At 23.0% G+C, this 15,046-nt stretch overlaps 1 protein-coding gene across 1 annotated transcript in view; it reads left to right on the forward strand.

Annotated features, from left to right (window-relative positions):
- The first annotated feature begins 52 nt into the window (after positions 1-52).
- LOC117171275 overlaps positions 53-15,046 on the forward strand; it is a 41,361-nt gene continuing 26,367 nt past the window's right edge. Inside the window, exons 1-2 of the mRNA XM_033358415.1 lie at positions 53-760; positions 9,879-10,081. Coding sequence (XP_033214306.1) covers positions 9,910-10,081 — 172 coding nt within the window. The 5' untranslated portion in view covers positions 53-760; positions 9,879-9,909. The remainder of the gene's footprint in view (positions 761-9,878; positions 10,082-15,046) is intronic.

A 15,046-nucleotide genomic window follows, 5' to 3' on the forward strand; every position in this document is an offset into this window, starting at 1 on the left:
AGCCGGAACTAATACATGCATACTCTAACCTAAAAAAGTCAGAATTCTGAATGCAACCTTCATCGAATTCAACAAGTTAAGTTTTTGACTTCAGAAATTTTCGTGAATTTTTGTATTTTCTTAATTTATTACCAGGATTTTTAAAGAGCTTTTCTCTTAGTTGTGCTATTTTCCCATAAAAACATGAGGAAAATATCATTTCGTGCATCATGTAAAAAGATGACTCAAAAGCCTTACGTGGTCTTATCTCCAAAGCTTCAAAGCTCCAATTGCTATAAAGCTTTTTGAATAAAAAAGTGTTTCTGTGGGCGTGATAAGTGATCTGGGTTAAAAAAGATCAAACAAAAATGAATCATCTCTTCCCTTGTATGAAATTACGCTGAGGACACAATATTTTATCGTGCCGTTTCAAAATCTTTAGTGAAAAACGTAAATAAATGATCTGCAGTTAGATGGTGTAAATAAAAAGTGTTCCGATTCACGGGTTTATACCCGAAGCTCAATTTTTTTATAGACAAATAAGTGACGGTAGTTAATTTCTACCGTGTATCAACTTTATACGTGATGCTGGCAGAATTGTTTACCAAATAATAGAATATGCTTAAATTTTCTCATATCTTCGTCTTCTTGTTCCTCCGTTTTTGACAAGTTTGATCATTTTTGTTATAAAGTGTGTTTATGACGTGTTTTTATTTTTTGTGCTGTTAACTGTTTGTGAATTATCTGGAGCGAGTAAACACTGACTTCAATGCTTATTGTGGTGAGTAAATGTTTTTGCATAATTTTCTATTTATATTTACAACGCTTTTGATGAACGCTAAAATGTCTATTTTAAGTTAGAAAAAATTCCGTGATTTGTGAAAAGGTCTTCTCTAATTCTAAAAAGATTGGGTTTCTATTTTTCGTTTTGATGTTTTGATTATAACCTCTTCTTTTAGTCAAAGAATCAAAAGATACTTTTTTAGTTACTATTGTATTTTCAAAATGTATATCCAAATTTAATTTTTCCAAGCATTGTTCATAACTTGAGAGTGGTAGTCGTTAATGAAAGTCGTAGGTTAGTCATGACTCACATAATATTTCTAAATACGAATTTTCAACCAGATTGTTTAATTTGAAATTAAACAGATGAATTTCTAACAAAATACAATTATTTTCAACTACAAAAGGTTAATTTTCAACAAAATAGTGCAATTTGAAACCATAGATGAATTTTCATCCAAGAAGATTAATTTTTAACAAAAAAAAAAAATTAATATTGAACAAAATTTTTTAAATCTTCAACCAAAGAAGATTCATTTTCAATTAAAAATGTCATAGTTAAATTTTCAATTGAAAATATTAATTTTTAACCAAAAACAGTTTAATTAAAAAAAAAACAACTAATTTTCAACCAAACACTTGAACTTTAAAACGAATCAAATGATTTTATTTCAAAATCGTTTAATTTAGAACAAAATAACTAAATTTTCAACTAAAAAATAAAAATTTTAACCAAAAAATATGAATTTCTAATTGAAAAAGTAAGTAAAATAACTGAAATTGTGAAATTTTCGGTTAAAATAATTCATTATCAACCAAAGAGAAATAAATATTTAACTCTGAAATTATATTTTATTTTCTAAGTATTTTTATGAATTTGAAAATATTTTGAGAAGAATTTTCAATTGCAAATCTTAATAATTGATGAACTTGTAATTTTGAGAATTAAAAATTATTAAATTTTTAAGTTTTAGAGTGTAAAATTTTATAATTTTGTTGCTTTACAATTGAAATGTCTTCAATTTTGATGATTTAAAATTGAAAACTTTGCTTTTGATTTCGAAAATCATAAGAATTTAAGTTTTTTAATTATTTGCATGGCTTTGAAATTTAGCAGTTTTCATTTGTAACTCTTAAAAATTGACGAAATTGTTCACTGAAAATCCTGAAAATAGAAGAAATTTTTATTGCAATTCTTAATAATTGATGAGCTCTTAATTTTGAGAATGAAAAATGTTGCAATTTTTAAGTTTTACACAGTAAAATTTTGTAATTTTGATGCGTTACAATTGAAATTTCTTCAATTTTGAAGATTAGAATTGAAAAATACTTTTGATTTCGAAAATCATCCAAAAATAAGTTTTTATATTTAAATGCCTTTAAAATGTTTTACATTAGAAATTTTTTCAATTTTTATCTTTTTGAATTGAAAACTTAACTTATTTCCAAAATCATCAAAATTGAATTTTTTTTTATTTCTTCATTTTTAAAATTCAAGAGTTTTATTTTACAACTCTTCAAAATGAAGTTTGTTTAAATTGAAAATCGTGAAAATAGAAGAATTTTCAAAATTGATAGTTTAAATTTCAACCTACAAATATTTTTGTGTAAAATAAAAAACAGTTGCGCTCAACCAAAGAATAATATTTTTTTAAATAGTTGAATTTGCAGTCAAACTAGAAAAAAGAATCAACCAGATTGTGAAAGTGTCAAGCCAAAAAGGCGAATTTTCAACAAAAAGTTTATTTTCAACAAAATAATAAAAACTGCATTGAAACAGATGAATTATAAGTATAATTTTCAACAAAATAAGACAATTTGAAAACAAAGAGATGAATTTTCAAATAAGAAGATTAATTTTTTACTAAAAAAAAATACTAATTTTAAACAAAATGTATAAATTTGCCACTAAAGCAGATTAATTTTCAGTAAAAAATGTTGTAGTGAAATTTTCAATTGAAAATATTAATTTACAACTAAAAAAGATGATTCCTCGACTAAAAGTGTAATGGTTCATATATTTCTACAAAAAAAATTTAATTAAAAAGAGTTTAATTAAACCAAAAAACTAATTTTCAATAAAACATTGGATTTTTGTGCCGAATAAATTGATTTTTTTCATAATCATTCAATTTCGAACAATATAATTAAATTCTCAACCATATAATAAAATATTTAACCAAGAATGATGAATTTCTGATTAAAATAATAAGTAAAATAACTGGAATAATTAAATTTCCGGTTAAAAAAATGCATTATGAATCAAGGAGAAATGAACATTTAATGAATATTTTAACAAATTAATATTTTTTAAAGTGTTTTGATAGATTCGAAAACATTTTTAAACCCACTGTGGGAGATTTTTTTTCCATTCCTGGAAATTTGCTATTTAATTCTCTGTAAAATAAAGTACTTTTTAGATACGTTTTAAAAATTTTATTTTTTTAATTCTTTATTCTAAAAAAATGTCTATAGGTAATTTAGTAAATATTTTTTTGATGAATACAGTTCGAGCGGCGAATCACATTCAAGGTTTTGGAAAATATAATATTTTTTATTAATCGTGATAAGAAGAAAAATTTGAATATTAATCCGTTTCTCAAAAAGTTCTAGTGACGAGATATCGCAATTCATTGTTCTTGAAAACCTGATTCGTTGCGAAACCAATCAGGTTTACATGTTTTTGATCTATTAATAAAGATTACTATGCCATTCAAAATGGTGTAATTTTGATGCTTTACATGTGAAATTTCTTTAATTTTGAACATTTTTTGTTAATTTATACGTCCTTGAAATTCAAGTTTTCAATTGCAAATTTTCAAAATTGACGAATTTTAAATTTCAAGTCGTTGAAATTTATTTTAATTTTACAATTTAAAATTATGCAATTTTACGATTATTTTGATGTTTTTCATTCAAAATTTCTGAAATTTTTATTATTTAGAATTAATAACTTAAATTTTGATTTCCCGCAAAATTTGAAGAATTTTTAATTTTGGAAATCCTAAAATTTCAATTTAGATCAAAAATGTTCCAAATTACAATTGTAAATCTTCAGATTGAAGAGCTTTTAATTTTGAAAAAATGAAATAAAAAATTATACAAGTTTTAAGGTTTCCCATGAAAAATTCTTTAATTTGGATGTTTCACATTACAAATTTCTTCAGTTTTGAAGATTTAGAATTTAAAACTTGAATTTTATTTCCAAGCTCAACAAAATTGAAGAATTTTTATTAATTTATAAAATTGGGAGATTCCAGTGTTTTAAATTGTATATCTTTAAAATTTAGGAACTTTTAATTTAACTAATTTAAAATTAAAAAAGATGCTTTTTTGTAGATTTTAAAATACCAAATTCTGTACTTTTGATGCTTGACATTCGAAAATTTAAATATTTGGAAGATTCGGAATTGAAAACTTCAGTTTTAATTTCCAAAATGATCAGAATTTAAGAATTTTTATTACTATAATATGTATCTTAAGATTCAAGAATGTCAGTTGCAAAATCTTCAAAATTGAAAAATATTTCATGGAAAATCGTGAATATAGAACAACTTTTAAATTTGATGAGCTTTCAATTTTGCCAAATTATGTCCATTTGTAAGTTTTATAATTAAACATTCTGTTATCATGATGCTTTATTTTCGACGATTCTTCAATTTTAAAGATTTAGAAATGAAAGCTCGACTTTTTTCAAAAATCATCAAAATTTAATTTTTGTTATTTATAATTCTGTGAAATTCAAGAGTTTTCAGTTGTAAATTTCCAAAATTGAAAACTTTCTAATTAAAAATCGTGAAAATAGAAGATTTTTTAATTTATAAATCCTCAAAATTAAACTTTTCAAACAAAAAAAATGTTCAAATTACATACTTTTAACACTCGCTTTAAAATATAAATCTTGAATATTCAATAATTTTTTATTCAGTTTTTTCAAAATTTAAGAATTTTAAAATTGATGAACTTTTAATGTTGAAAATAAGTTGTAAGTTTTACTATTGCAAATTCTGTAATCTTGATGATTTTCATTCGAAATTTCTATAACTTTGATGATTTAGAAATGAAAACTTGACTTTTTATTTCAAAAATCATCCAAATTTAATTTTGGTTCCTTATACGTCTATGAAATACAATAGTTTTTAGTTGTAAATTTCAAAAATTGATGAATTTTCAATTGAAAATTGGGAGAATCGAAGAATTTTTAATTTGTGAATCTTCAGAATTGAAGAAATTTTTATTTTTACAATTAAAAATTAAAAATTAATCAAGTTTTAAGTTTTGCCATAAAAAATTCTTAAATTTGGATATTTTACATTACAAACTTCTTCAGTTTTGAAGATTTAGAATTGAAAACTTGGCTTTTGTTTTCCAAGCTCATAGAAGTTTTGAAGATTTTTGATTAATTTATAAATTTATAAGATTCCTGAGTTTGCAATTGTAAATCTTGTAATTTCAAGAGCTTTTAATTTTGTCAATTTTAAAATAAAAATCATATCCATTTGTAAGTTTTATAATAAAATATTCTGTAATTTTTATGTTTTACATTCGAAAGTTCTTCACTTTTGAATATTTGGAATTGAAAACTTTACTTTTGATTTCCAAAATCATGAGAATGTCCGAATTTTTATTACTGTAGCATCTTAAGATTCAAAAGTTTTCAGTTGTAAATCTTAAAAATTTAAGAATTTTTAATTGAAAATCTTGAAAATAGGGTAATTTTAAAAATGTATGCTTTCCGTGTTGACAAATTATGTCCATTTATAAGTTTCACATTTAAAAGTTCTGCAATGTTGATGATTTTCAATCGAAATTTCTTAAATTTTGATGATCTAGAAATAGAAAACTTTACTTTTTATTTCGACAATCATCCAAATTTAATTTTTTTTATACGCCTGTGAAATGCAAGAGTTTTCAGTTGTAAATTTCAAAAATTTAAGAATTTTCAATTGAAAATCGGGAAAATAGAAGAATTGAAAAAATTCAGAGTTTTCAATTTTACCAATTTAAAATTGAAAATTCTGCATGTTTAAAATTTTACAATGAAAAAATCTGTAATTTTGATGCCTTGCATTCAAATTTTTTTCTATTTCATAATTTAGAATTGAAAACTTGACATTTTATTTATAAACTCATATAAATTTAAGATTTTTTGTTCGTTAATACATCATGTTACAATTTGTAAATCATAAATATTGAATCATTTTTAAGTCGGTAATTTCCATTGTAACTCTTTAGAATAACATAGCTTTAAATTGTAAATGTTTCAAATTGAAGAGTTTATAATTTTGAGAACGTACACTTAAAGATTCCGTAATTTCGGTACATCATATTCGAAATTTCTTCAATTAAAAAAATTTAGAATTGAAAACTTAACTTTTAATTTCCAAAATCATCCAATTTTAACATTTTTTATTTATACATCTTTAAAATTCAAAATTTTTAAAGTGTAAGTCTTCAAAGTTGAAGATTTTTAAGATTTAAATTACGAAAATAGAAGAATTTTCAACTGTAAATATACTAAATTGAAGCGCTTGTAATTTCGACTACTTAAAATTTAATTAATGACAACATCTGTAATTTGGATGCTTTACCTTAGAAATTTTTTCAATTTCGCAGATTTAGAATTGAAAATTTTACTTTTCGAAGTTATATACATATTTTTTTTATTTCCTTCGAAAATAAAATATATATTTTTTATAAATTTATAATATCGGTTGCTCTCTTCTGACACTTAATGAAAAAGTTATTATTCTGCAACCAACCTGTGACGTGGCGGTGAAATAAAGATCGATAAAACTGGGAATGTAAATTCGAGCCGAGAATTACGTTTAGGATTTTTAAAAATGCGCTATGTTTTATTGATGGTGATAACATAACAAACTTAAATGTTTATCCGTTTCTTAAAAAGTTATAGTCACGAAATATCGCATACATTGTTATCGAAAGCCTAATTGGTTGCGACACTGCATCAATACGACTTTTAGTCAATTTTTCAGAATGTTTATCTATTAATAAAGATTACGAATGCTCTGTACCATAAATTTTGAAAATAAAAACTTCTACATAAGTATCCAATTTTATTTCATGATAAAATTTATGTCGAAACATTTCTAAACATTTTGGATGAAAGAGAACATTTTAATTGTGAAAAATTTCATACTTAAAGAGCTTTAAATTTTTTAAATTATAAATTAAAAATTATACATGTTTTAAGTCTTAGATTTAAAAATCTGTAATTTTTATGTTTTACATTCGAAATGTCTTCTATTTGGAGGATTTAGAATTAAAAACTTAACTTTTGATATCCAAAAGAATTTTTATTAATTGATATATTTTTAAGATTCAAGCATTTAAAATGCCACATCTTCAAAATTGAAGAATTTTTTATTGAAGTTTGTGAAAATAGAAGAATTTTCAATTGTTCAAAATTGAAAGGCTTTTAATTTTGCCAATAAAAAATTATGAAAAATTTAAATTTTACTATTACAAATTTTGTAACTTTGATGCTTTGCATACCAAATTTCTTCTATTTTAAATATTTATAATTAAAAACTTGACTTTTGTATTCTAAACTTCTAAAATTTAAGTTATTTTAAATTAATTTTTAAATTTTTAAGATTCAAGAGTTTATAATTGAAAATCGTGAAACTAAAAGAATTTTTAATTGTAAATCTTCAAAATTAAAGAAATTTTGCCAATTTAAAATAAAAATTATGCCCATTTGTAAGTTTTAAAATTGAACATTTTGTAAGTTTGGTGCATTACTTTTGACATGTCTGCAATTTTGAAGATTTAGAAAACTTGACCTTTGATTTCCACTATTCAAAATTTAATTTTTTTAAATTAATTTATTAAGTTTTAAGGTTTAAGAGTTTTTAATTGTAAATTTTCAAAATTGAACAATTTTGAATTGAAAATCGTGAAAAATATAAATTTTTAAATGTAAATCTCCAAAATTAAACAGCTTTTAATTTTTATAATTCATCATTAAAAGTTATGTAAGTTTATAGTTTTACACTGATAAATTCTGTAATGAAAGAATACTTTCTTCACATTCTGTGAAGAAAGAAGAATTTTCTATTTATAAGTCCTTAAAATTGAACTTTTTAACAACAACTTTACTTTTAACTTTAAAAATCATGAAGATTTAGTTTTTTTGTGAATATATACATATTTAAAATTGACGTGTTTTTATTTATAACTCTTAAAAGTTGAAGATCTTTTAATTTTGACTATCTAAAAATGAAAATAATGCAAGCCTTAAGTTGTACCATGCAAAATTCTGTAATTTTGAAGCTTTACATTTGAAATATTTTCTATTTTGAAGATTTATAATTAAAAACTTGATATTTGATTTACGAACTTCCCAAAATTTAAGTTTTTTTTTTATTAATTTATAAAGTTTTGAGATTCAAGTGTTTTTAATTGAAAATCGTGAAAATATAAGAATTTTTAATTGTAAATCTTTAAAATTGAAGCTCTTTTAATTTTCACTATTTAACATTGAAAATTATGCAAGTTTCAAGTTTTAAAATTAAAACGTCTATAATTTTGAGGCTTTAAAAACTTGGATTTTTATTTCCAAAATGATCAAAATCTAAGTTTTTTTTGTTATTTATACGACTTTAAAATTCATTTGAAGATTTAAAATTGAAAAGTAGATTTCTGCCTTCCAAACTCATAAAAATGTAATCCTTAAGATTTAATAGTTTAACAGTTGTAAATCTCTTAAATTGAAGAATTTTACATTGAAAACCGTGGAAAAAGAAAAGTTTTCACTGTTTAACTCTTTATAATTTGTAGAACTTTAAATTGCAAATCTTTAAAATTGAGACTAATGCAAGTCGTGAGTTTTAAAATACAGAGTTATCATGGAAATCATTAAAATTGGAAGAATTTTCAATTTTAACTGATCAAAATTACAGAGCTTTAAATTGTAAATCTTTAAGATTTTAGAATTTTCAATTTTAACTGTTCAAAATTGCAGAGCTTTAAATTGTAAATCTTTAAGATTTTAGAATTTTCAATTTTAACTGTTCAGAATTGCAGAGCTTTAAATTTTAAATCTTGAAGATTGAAGAGTTTTGAAAAATTTAGAACTAAAAACTTGATTTTTGATTTCCAGAATTATCAAAATTTAAGAACTTTTATTTAGCCATCTGGACTTTCATTTTTTAATATCATCAAATTTTAAGATTTTTCATTTATAATTTTTTTAAATAATTTGAAAATAGGATTTTAGAAAATGTTTTACCTGAAAAAACAAGCCATCATTTATTAAAGTTGAAAGATTGTTTAGAAACTCGTAAGAAGCGATAGTAAGAAAAAATTAAAGTGAAAAAACTTCTTTGTTAGTTTTAAAATATTTCATATTAAAATAATGTTTTCTATTTGAAATGACCTCCTGAATTATTTTGTTTCTTAAAATCACAGAACAAGTTTTTTGTCATAGATCTAATTTTTGGCACGACAGCTACTTTAATGCTGCATTTTTCTTAATTTTATATTTTCTGCTGAATAGAGCAATAAATGTTAGCAAGGTCAATTGTAATTGAAGATAATATTTTGCACACCAGACACTGCCTCTCACTTATATACCCTACTCCTGGACTTGGAAAGTTGTTACAGTTATATAATTAATTAGGCAAGCTAATATGGATATAAACAAGATTTTCTTTTTTATCAATATATGTTATTTAGGCCATTTTTATATTTTTTTAATGCATGATGAGATAACAAAATTTTGTAAACGCCCGATATCAGTCGTTACATTATCAGTAGAGTTAAATTTTCTTATTACGGCCTTGACAAATCTTAAAAAATGTAAACAACAAATGATTCTTCTTATTTGTTTATTACATCATTCCCTTAAAAAGCGAGGAAAAGCTGGGGAAAAAAGTATATACAGAAAAAAATCCAACTTATCCCTAAGATAATCTTTCGAACTTATATTTTTTACTTTTTATGTAAAAAAAAATCATCCTCAATTAAACGTAAAGCTAAGTCAATAAAGTGATAAGAATGTTAATTTATAATTGAAATTAGGATAAAATGAAGCAGCTGTTTCAAAATTCTTGTATGTTTTATTTTGTAATAAAAACCTCTTTATCTTTCAGATAATTTTGATGTTACACAAATTTCTTAACAATGTCTTCAAACAATGACTCACCCGCAGAAAAGTCTGCAAAGCGGTCCAATAAAACTAGAAAAAATGCTGCGGAATATCAGGAAAGGGTACTTAGCCAAGTGCATGAAATGTTCGATTCCATTCTGGATCCAGATGTCATTCTCTCCGTCGTTCAAAATTGTGACTGGAAACGTAAGTCTATCACCTTCATCTGAATTTAAAAGTTTAACTTGAGCTTAATTATATTTACATAACATTAATGATGCTAATAAAAGTGATTGGTGAAATTGCGAAAGAGGAAGTGAAAAATAATGATCTTTTTATGCAAATCAGGGTATCTAGTGTCCTGGAAATTGTTGAAAACCTGGGAAAATCCTTGAATTTTTGTGATGATCCTGAAATTTTTATTCCATTTTCACCATTTTTATTGTATTATTTATTCTTTCGAATTTTCTCAAATTTTGTAAATCGAAATTTCCAAATGAGAAATTTTTATTCTGAAAAATCACTTCTAAAAGGCAAAATTTAAATTGTAAATTATTCTTTAATAATAAAGGCACCAATTCTGTTCTTATTATTATTTTTTTATCAATTTTTTGTAAAGTAACAAAATGATTCTTTTCGTAACTCCTTCACATTATTAAATGGGATGATATATATTTATCTATTAATAAAGATAACGAATTTTCTGTACCATCAATTTAGTAAATTAAAATCTTCAAGTAATTTTATTGGATGATGAAATTATTGTAATTTATTTCTGAATGCTTCTAAAAGTTTTTGATAAAAGCGAACATTTTAATTGTAATTTTTTTTTAATATTACAAAATAAATCTGTTTTTAACATTTTTCTATCACACTATAATTTTTAAACTTTTTCATGCCTTTAAAGAGATGAGAAAAATAAAATTATGGACACAAACTGGTAACGGCAACACAAAAATTACTGACTTTATTTTAAATAATTAATGTTAAGCTCTGGAGATTTTAAACCTTTTTACATTCTCATCATTTATGATTGAGAAAGTATTAGAATTGTCGGAAATTTGACATCACACTTTTTTAACGGATCTCCACGTTTCGAGACCCCCTGAATCCGAAAATCAGGTTTTCACGATGGCGTCTGTCTGTCCGTCCGGCCGTCCGTCCGTAAACACGATAACTCTCGAAAAAATGAACGAATCAAATCCATCTTTGGCACACTTTTTCTAGGTCCTAAAAGAAATGATGAGTTCGTTAACCAGTCATTTTTGATAAAAATTCAAAAAAAGAGCGCATTTTGAAAATTTTTTAGACCGCTTTTTTCTGAATTTGAAAATTCTATGTGTGGATATATATAGTATTAAAGAGAACAAACAATTTATCCTTATAACTTTTTTCGATAAAAAGAAAATTCTCAGAGTTATAGCGTTTTCAAAATTTTTTTAATCAACCGAAAATCAAAATTTGAAGCCGAAAAACGCACGATATGAAAAAAAAAGTCAAGAGAAGAAAAACATTTCTTTTTGAAATCCCTACAAGATTATCATAACTAATTTTTGGATTTTCTTCAAAAATCGAAAATTCAAATTTTGATTGCACAAAAAATAATGAAAAAAAAAATTCCATTTTGTGGACAAACTATGTAGGATACAAAGAAAGATGAATTAACAAAAATGGTTATCCCAAAAAAGATCTACAATTTCGTTAAGAATCACTTCTTGATAGGACGCGTACTTTTTGGTTTATTCGTGAAAAATAACGTTGAAAAAAGTAAAATAAAAAAAAATGTGTGGAAAAACGAAGAAAGTTACGAGAAAAAAAATCCAACAAAAACTTGTTTAAAAATGTCTGTCGGAAATCGAGCGTGCAGCGCGAGTGTCACGATGAGAATGTGTACCTCAAAGCCTACAGAGCTTTGAGAAACTTAATCTTTGACTATACTTAATTAAGTAGACAGTTCAGAATATGAAGACGCATATAAATACTGCCCTAGGCGCGCTCAAACTTGCGAGCGAAGCGAGCCGCGCGAGGAGAATGTGCCCGCGAAGCGGTCAAATTTTTTGTTTCATTTTTGCAGTCTTTTAAAAACATTTAAAAAACCTTAAATTATTTCAAAATCTATTTCAAAGCTTTAGAAGTTTATAAAGGATTAACAAATTATTAAAAAATTTAAAAGATTCAAAAAATTTAGATTTCTCCAGATTTTGAAATCAAATTTTGAATTGTTTCGTAAGATTTTTAGGGATAATTTAATTACATTTTTTATTTTAATAAATTAGTTTTAAGAAAAAATTTTAAAATATTCAAAATGATTTCCTAAAATTTGGAAAGAGAATTTCGAAAATTTTAAACCTAACTTCTTCAATTTTGCAAGATTAAACAATTTTAGAACAAATTTAAATCATTTTAAAAGACATATAGAAGTTAAAAAAAATAATTTCAAATTTGAAAAAAAATATATATTAAATGTAATTCTTTGTATACAGAAATTAATTTAAGGAGAATATCGAACAAGATTAAAAAAAACATTACAAAAAGTTTATAAAGCTTTGAATAGATACACAAAAATTTTAAACATAAAATAATTTAAACGAATTAAAACAAATGTAAGTTTTTGAAGATTTGGAACAAAAAATTTTTTTAAGATTTTTAGGGAAATTTTTTATTTAAAAAATTTATTTTAAGAGAATATTAAAAAAAAAAAACATTTCAAAAGATTTTTAAAATTGTCAAAAAAAGAATCTGGAAGATTTTTAAGGAATTATTTTAATTTGACAGCATTTTTTCAAAGTTTCAGGAAAAGTTCGAATTATTGAAAAAAATATATAGATTTTTTCTCAAAATATATAAAAAAATATATATTAAAAATAATAAAAAATTATAAAGATTAAAAAAAACTTGAAATAAAATGTAGATTTTTAAAGATTTAGAAAGACAATTTGGAAGTTTTTTTGACATTTTGAAAAGTTTCATTACAATAAAAAAATTTTCTTAAGATTCCTAGCAATATTTAAAGTGATTTTCTATTCTACAAAATTAATTTTAAGAGAATTTTTAAAAATATTCTGATACATTACGAAAGATTTCCAAAGTTTTCAAAAGCAAATCTGAAAGATTTGAAGGCAATTTTAGGATAATTCAAGTATTTAAAAACAAAAATATTTTAGAACTTTGGAAGATTTGAATCGAGTTTTTAAGAGACACAAAATATTAGAAGAATTTATAAAATTTTTTCCAAGCTTCAAAAAGTCCTAGATATCTTTCAAACTCAAACTTTCCCTAAAATTTGATAAAATCCTGTAAAATGAACGAAAAAATTCAATTAAAAAACTCAATTTTTAAGGGAAAAATTATATTTATATAACTTTAAAGTAAATAAACAAGGAAACTTACAAAATAAAAAATTAGAAGAAATTTTAATTTTGTATTAAAAATTATTTTTCCCTTTACATTATAGTTTGTCCACAATTTTTTTTCTTTCTTGACTGAAAAATCTTTTTTAGTTTGAAAATTCGTCTTTTTGGTAAGAAAATTCAATTCTTTTGATAGAAATTTTGTATTTTTTTATATTAAAATTGCAATTATTTGGATTAAAATTAAAATCTTTTTTTGCTAAGGATTGAACTATTTTTTTTAGAGTCGTTTTTTAGGATGAATTCAAATCGTTTTGATTCATAAATTTTAATGTTTTTAATTTAAATTATTAACTATTACATTTTGCAATCACTAGGTTAGAAGTTAAACTACTTTGTTCAAATTTTACTTTTTTGGCTGAAGATTCATAATTTGATTTAAAAATTAATTTTTGATTGAAAGTGTAAACATTTTGTTGAAAATTTGTCTTTTTTTTTGACAGGAAATTCATTTTCTTGGTTGAAAATTCATCTTTTTTTTGAGGATTCAAGAATTTTGTTGAATTTTTTTTATGAATTTAACTGTTTTTGATTTAGAATAAAAAATTTGAATTAACTATTCACTTTTATTTATTTTTTGTTTGAGATCTCATATTTTTTGGTTGAAAATACAATTATTGGGTTAAAAATTGTACTACTTTGTTAAAATGTCTTTTGTTTTGTCGATGATACATCATTTTAGTTGAAAATTCGTCTTTTCTGATCGAAAATTCAAGTTGAAAATTCAATTATTTGGTTAGAAATTAAATTTTATGTGAGAAATTCTTTTTTAATTGAAAATTATTTTTCTTTAACTGAAAATTTAATTATTTAATTTTTCATAGAAATTTAATCATTTCTTGTCTTGAGAATTCAAGTTTTTTGTTCAAAATTCTCCTTTTTGGGTTATAAATTTTATTATTAGGATAGAAAATTATATTATTTCGTTAGAAATTAACTTTTAAATTCAAAACTCATATTTACGGGTTTAAAATACAGCTGTTCTGTAGGAAATTCGCCCGTTAGCCTTAAAAATTCGAAAATTTTTATGAAATTTTTTTTCTCTCTTAACTGAAAAATGATTTAGTTTGCAAATTCAACTATTTTTTTGATGATTCGTATTTTTTGTTTGATTTAAAATAACAAATTTTTTAAATCAAAATATCAACTATTGCATTTTTTGATGAGAATTTATGTTTTTTTTCTTAAAAATTCAACTATTTGGTTCAAATTTAACTATTTGGTTAAAATATCATTTTTCTCTATCGACAATTTAACTAATTTGTTAAACATTCGTTTTTTGTTTTGTTCAAAAACTCAACTATTTCATGGAAAATTCAACTGTTTTTGGTCAAAGTTTAATCTTTTTTTGTTGTTGAAAATTCATCTTTTTGATTGAAAACTTCACTATTTATTGCAGATTAATTTTTTTAGTGAAAATTTATCTTTTTTAGTTCAAAAATCATCTTTTTTTTAGAAAATTAATCTTCCTGTTTGAAATTTTGTGTTTTTGTTTGAGAATTTATTTTCGCAAGATGAAAATTTAACTGTTTTGTTAAAAATTAAATTTTTTGTTGAAAATTCAACTCTGCTTGTACATAAATTTAACTCTTTTGTTTAGATTCATTTCGTTAAATTTTTTTTATTGAATATTCAAAATATTTTGTTTGCTATTTAATATTTTCTGTTTCAAAAATTAAAATATTTGCTTGAAAATTCATCTTTATAGGTAGTAATTTCCAGTATATTTAAAAAAATTAAACTATTGGGACAGAAAATTCGT

Source organism: Belonocnema kinseyi, chromosome 4 (genome assembly GCF_010883055.1).
Source record: "Belonocnema kinseyi isolate 2016_QV_RU_SX_M_011 chromosome 4, B_treatae_v1, whole genome shotgun sequence".
In the NCBI taxonomy this organism is placed as follows: Eukaryota; Metazoa; Arthropoda; class Insecta; order Hymenoptera; family Cynipidae; genus Belonocnema; species Belonocnema kinseyi.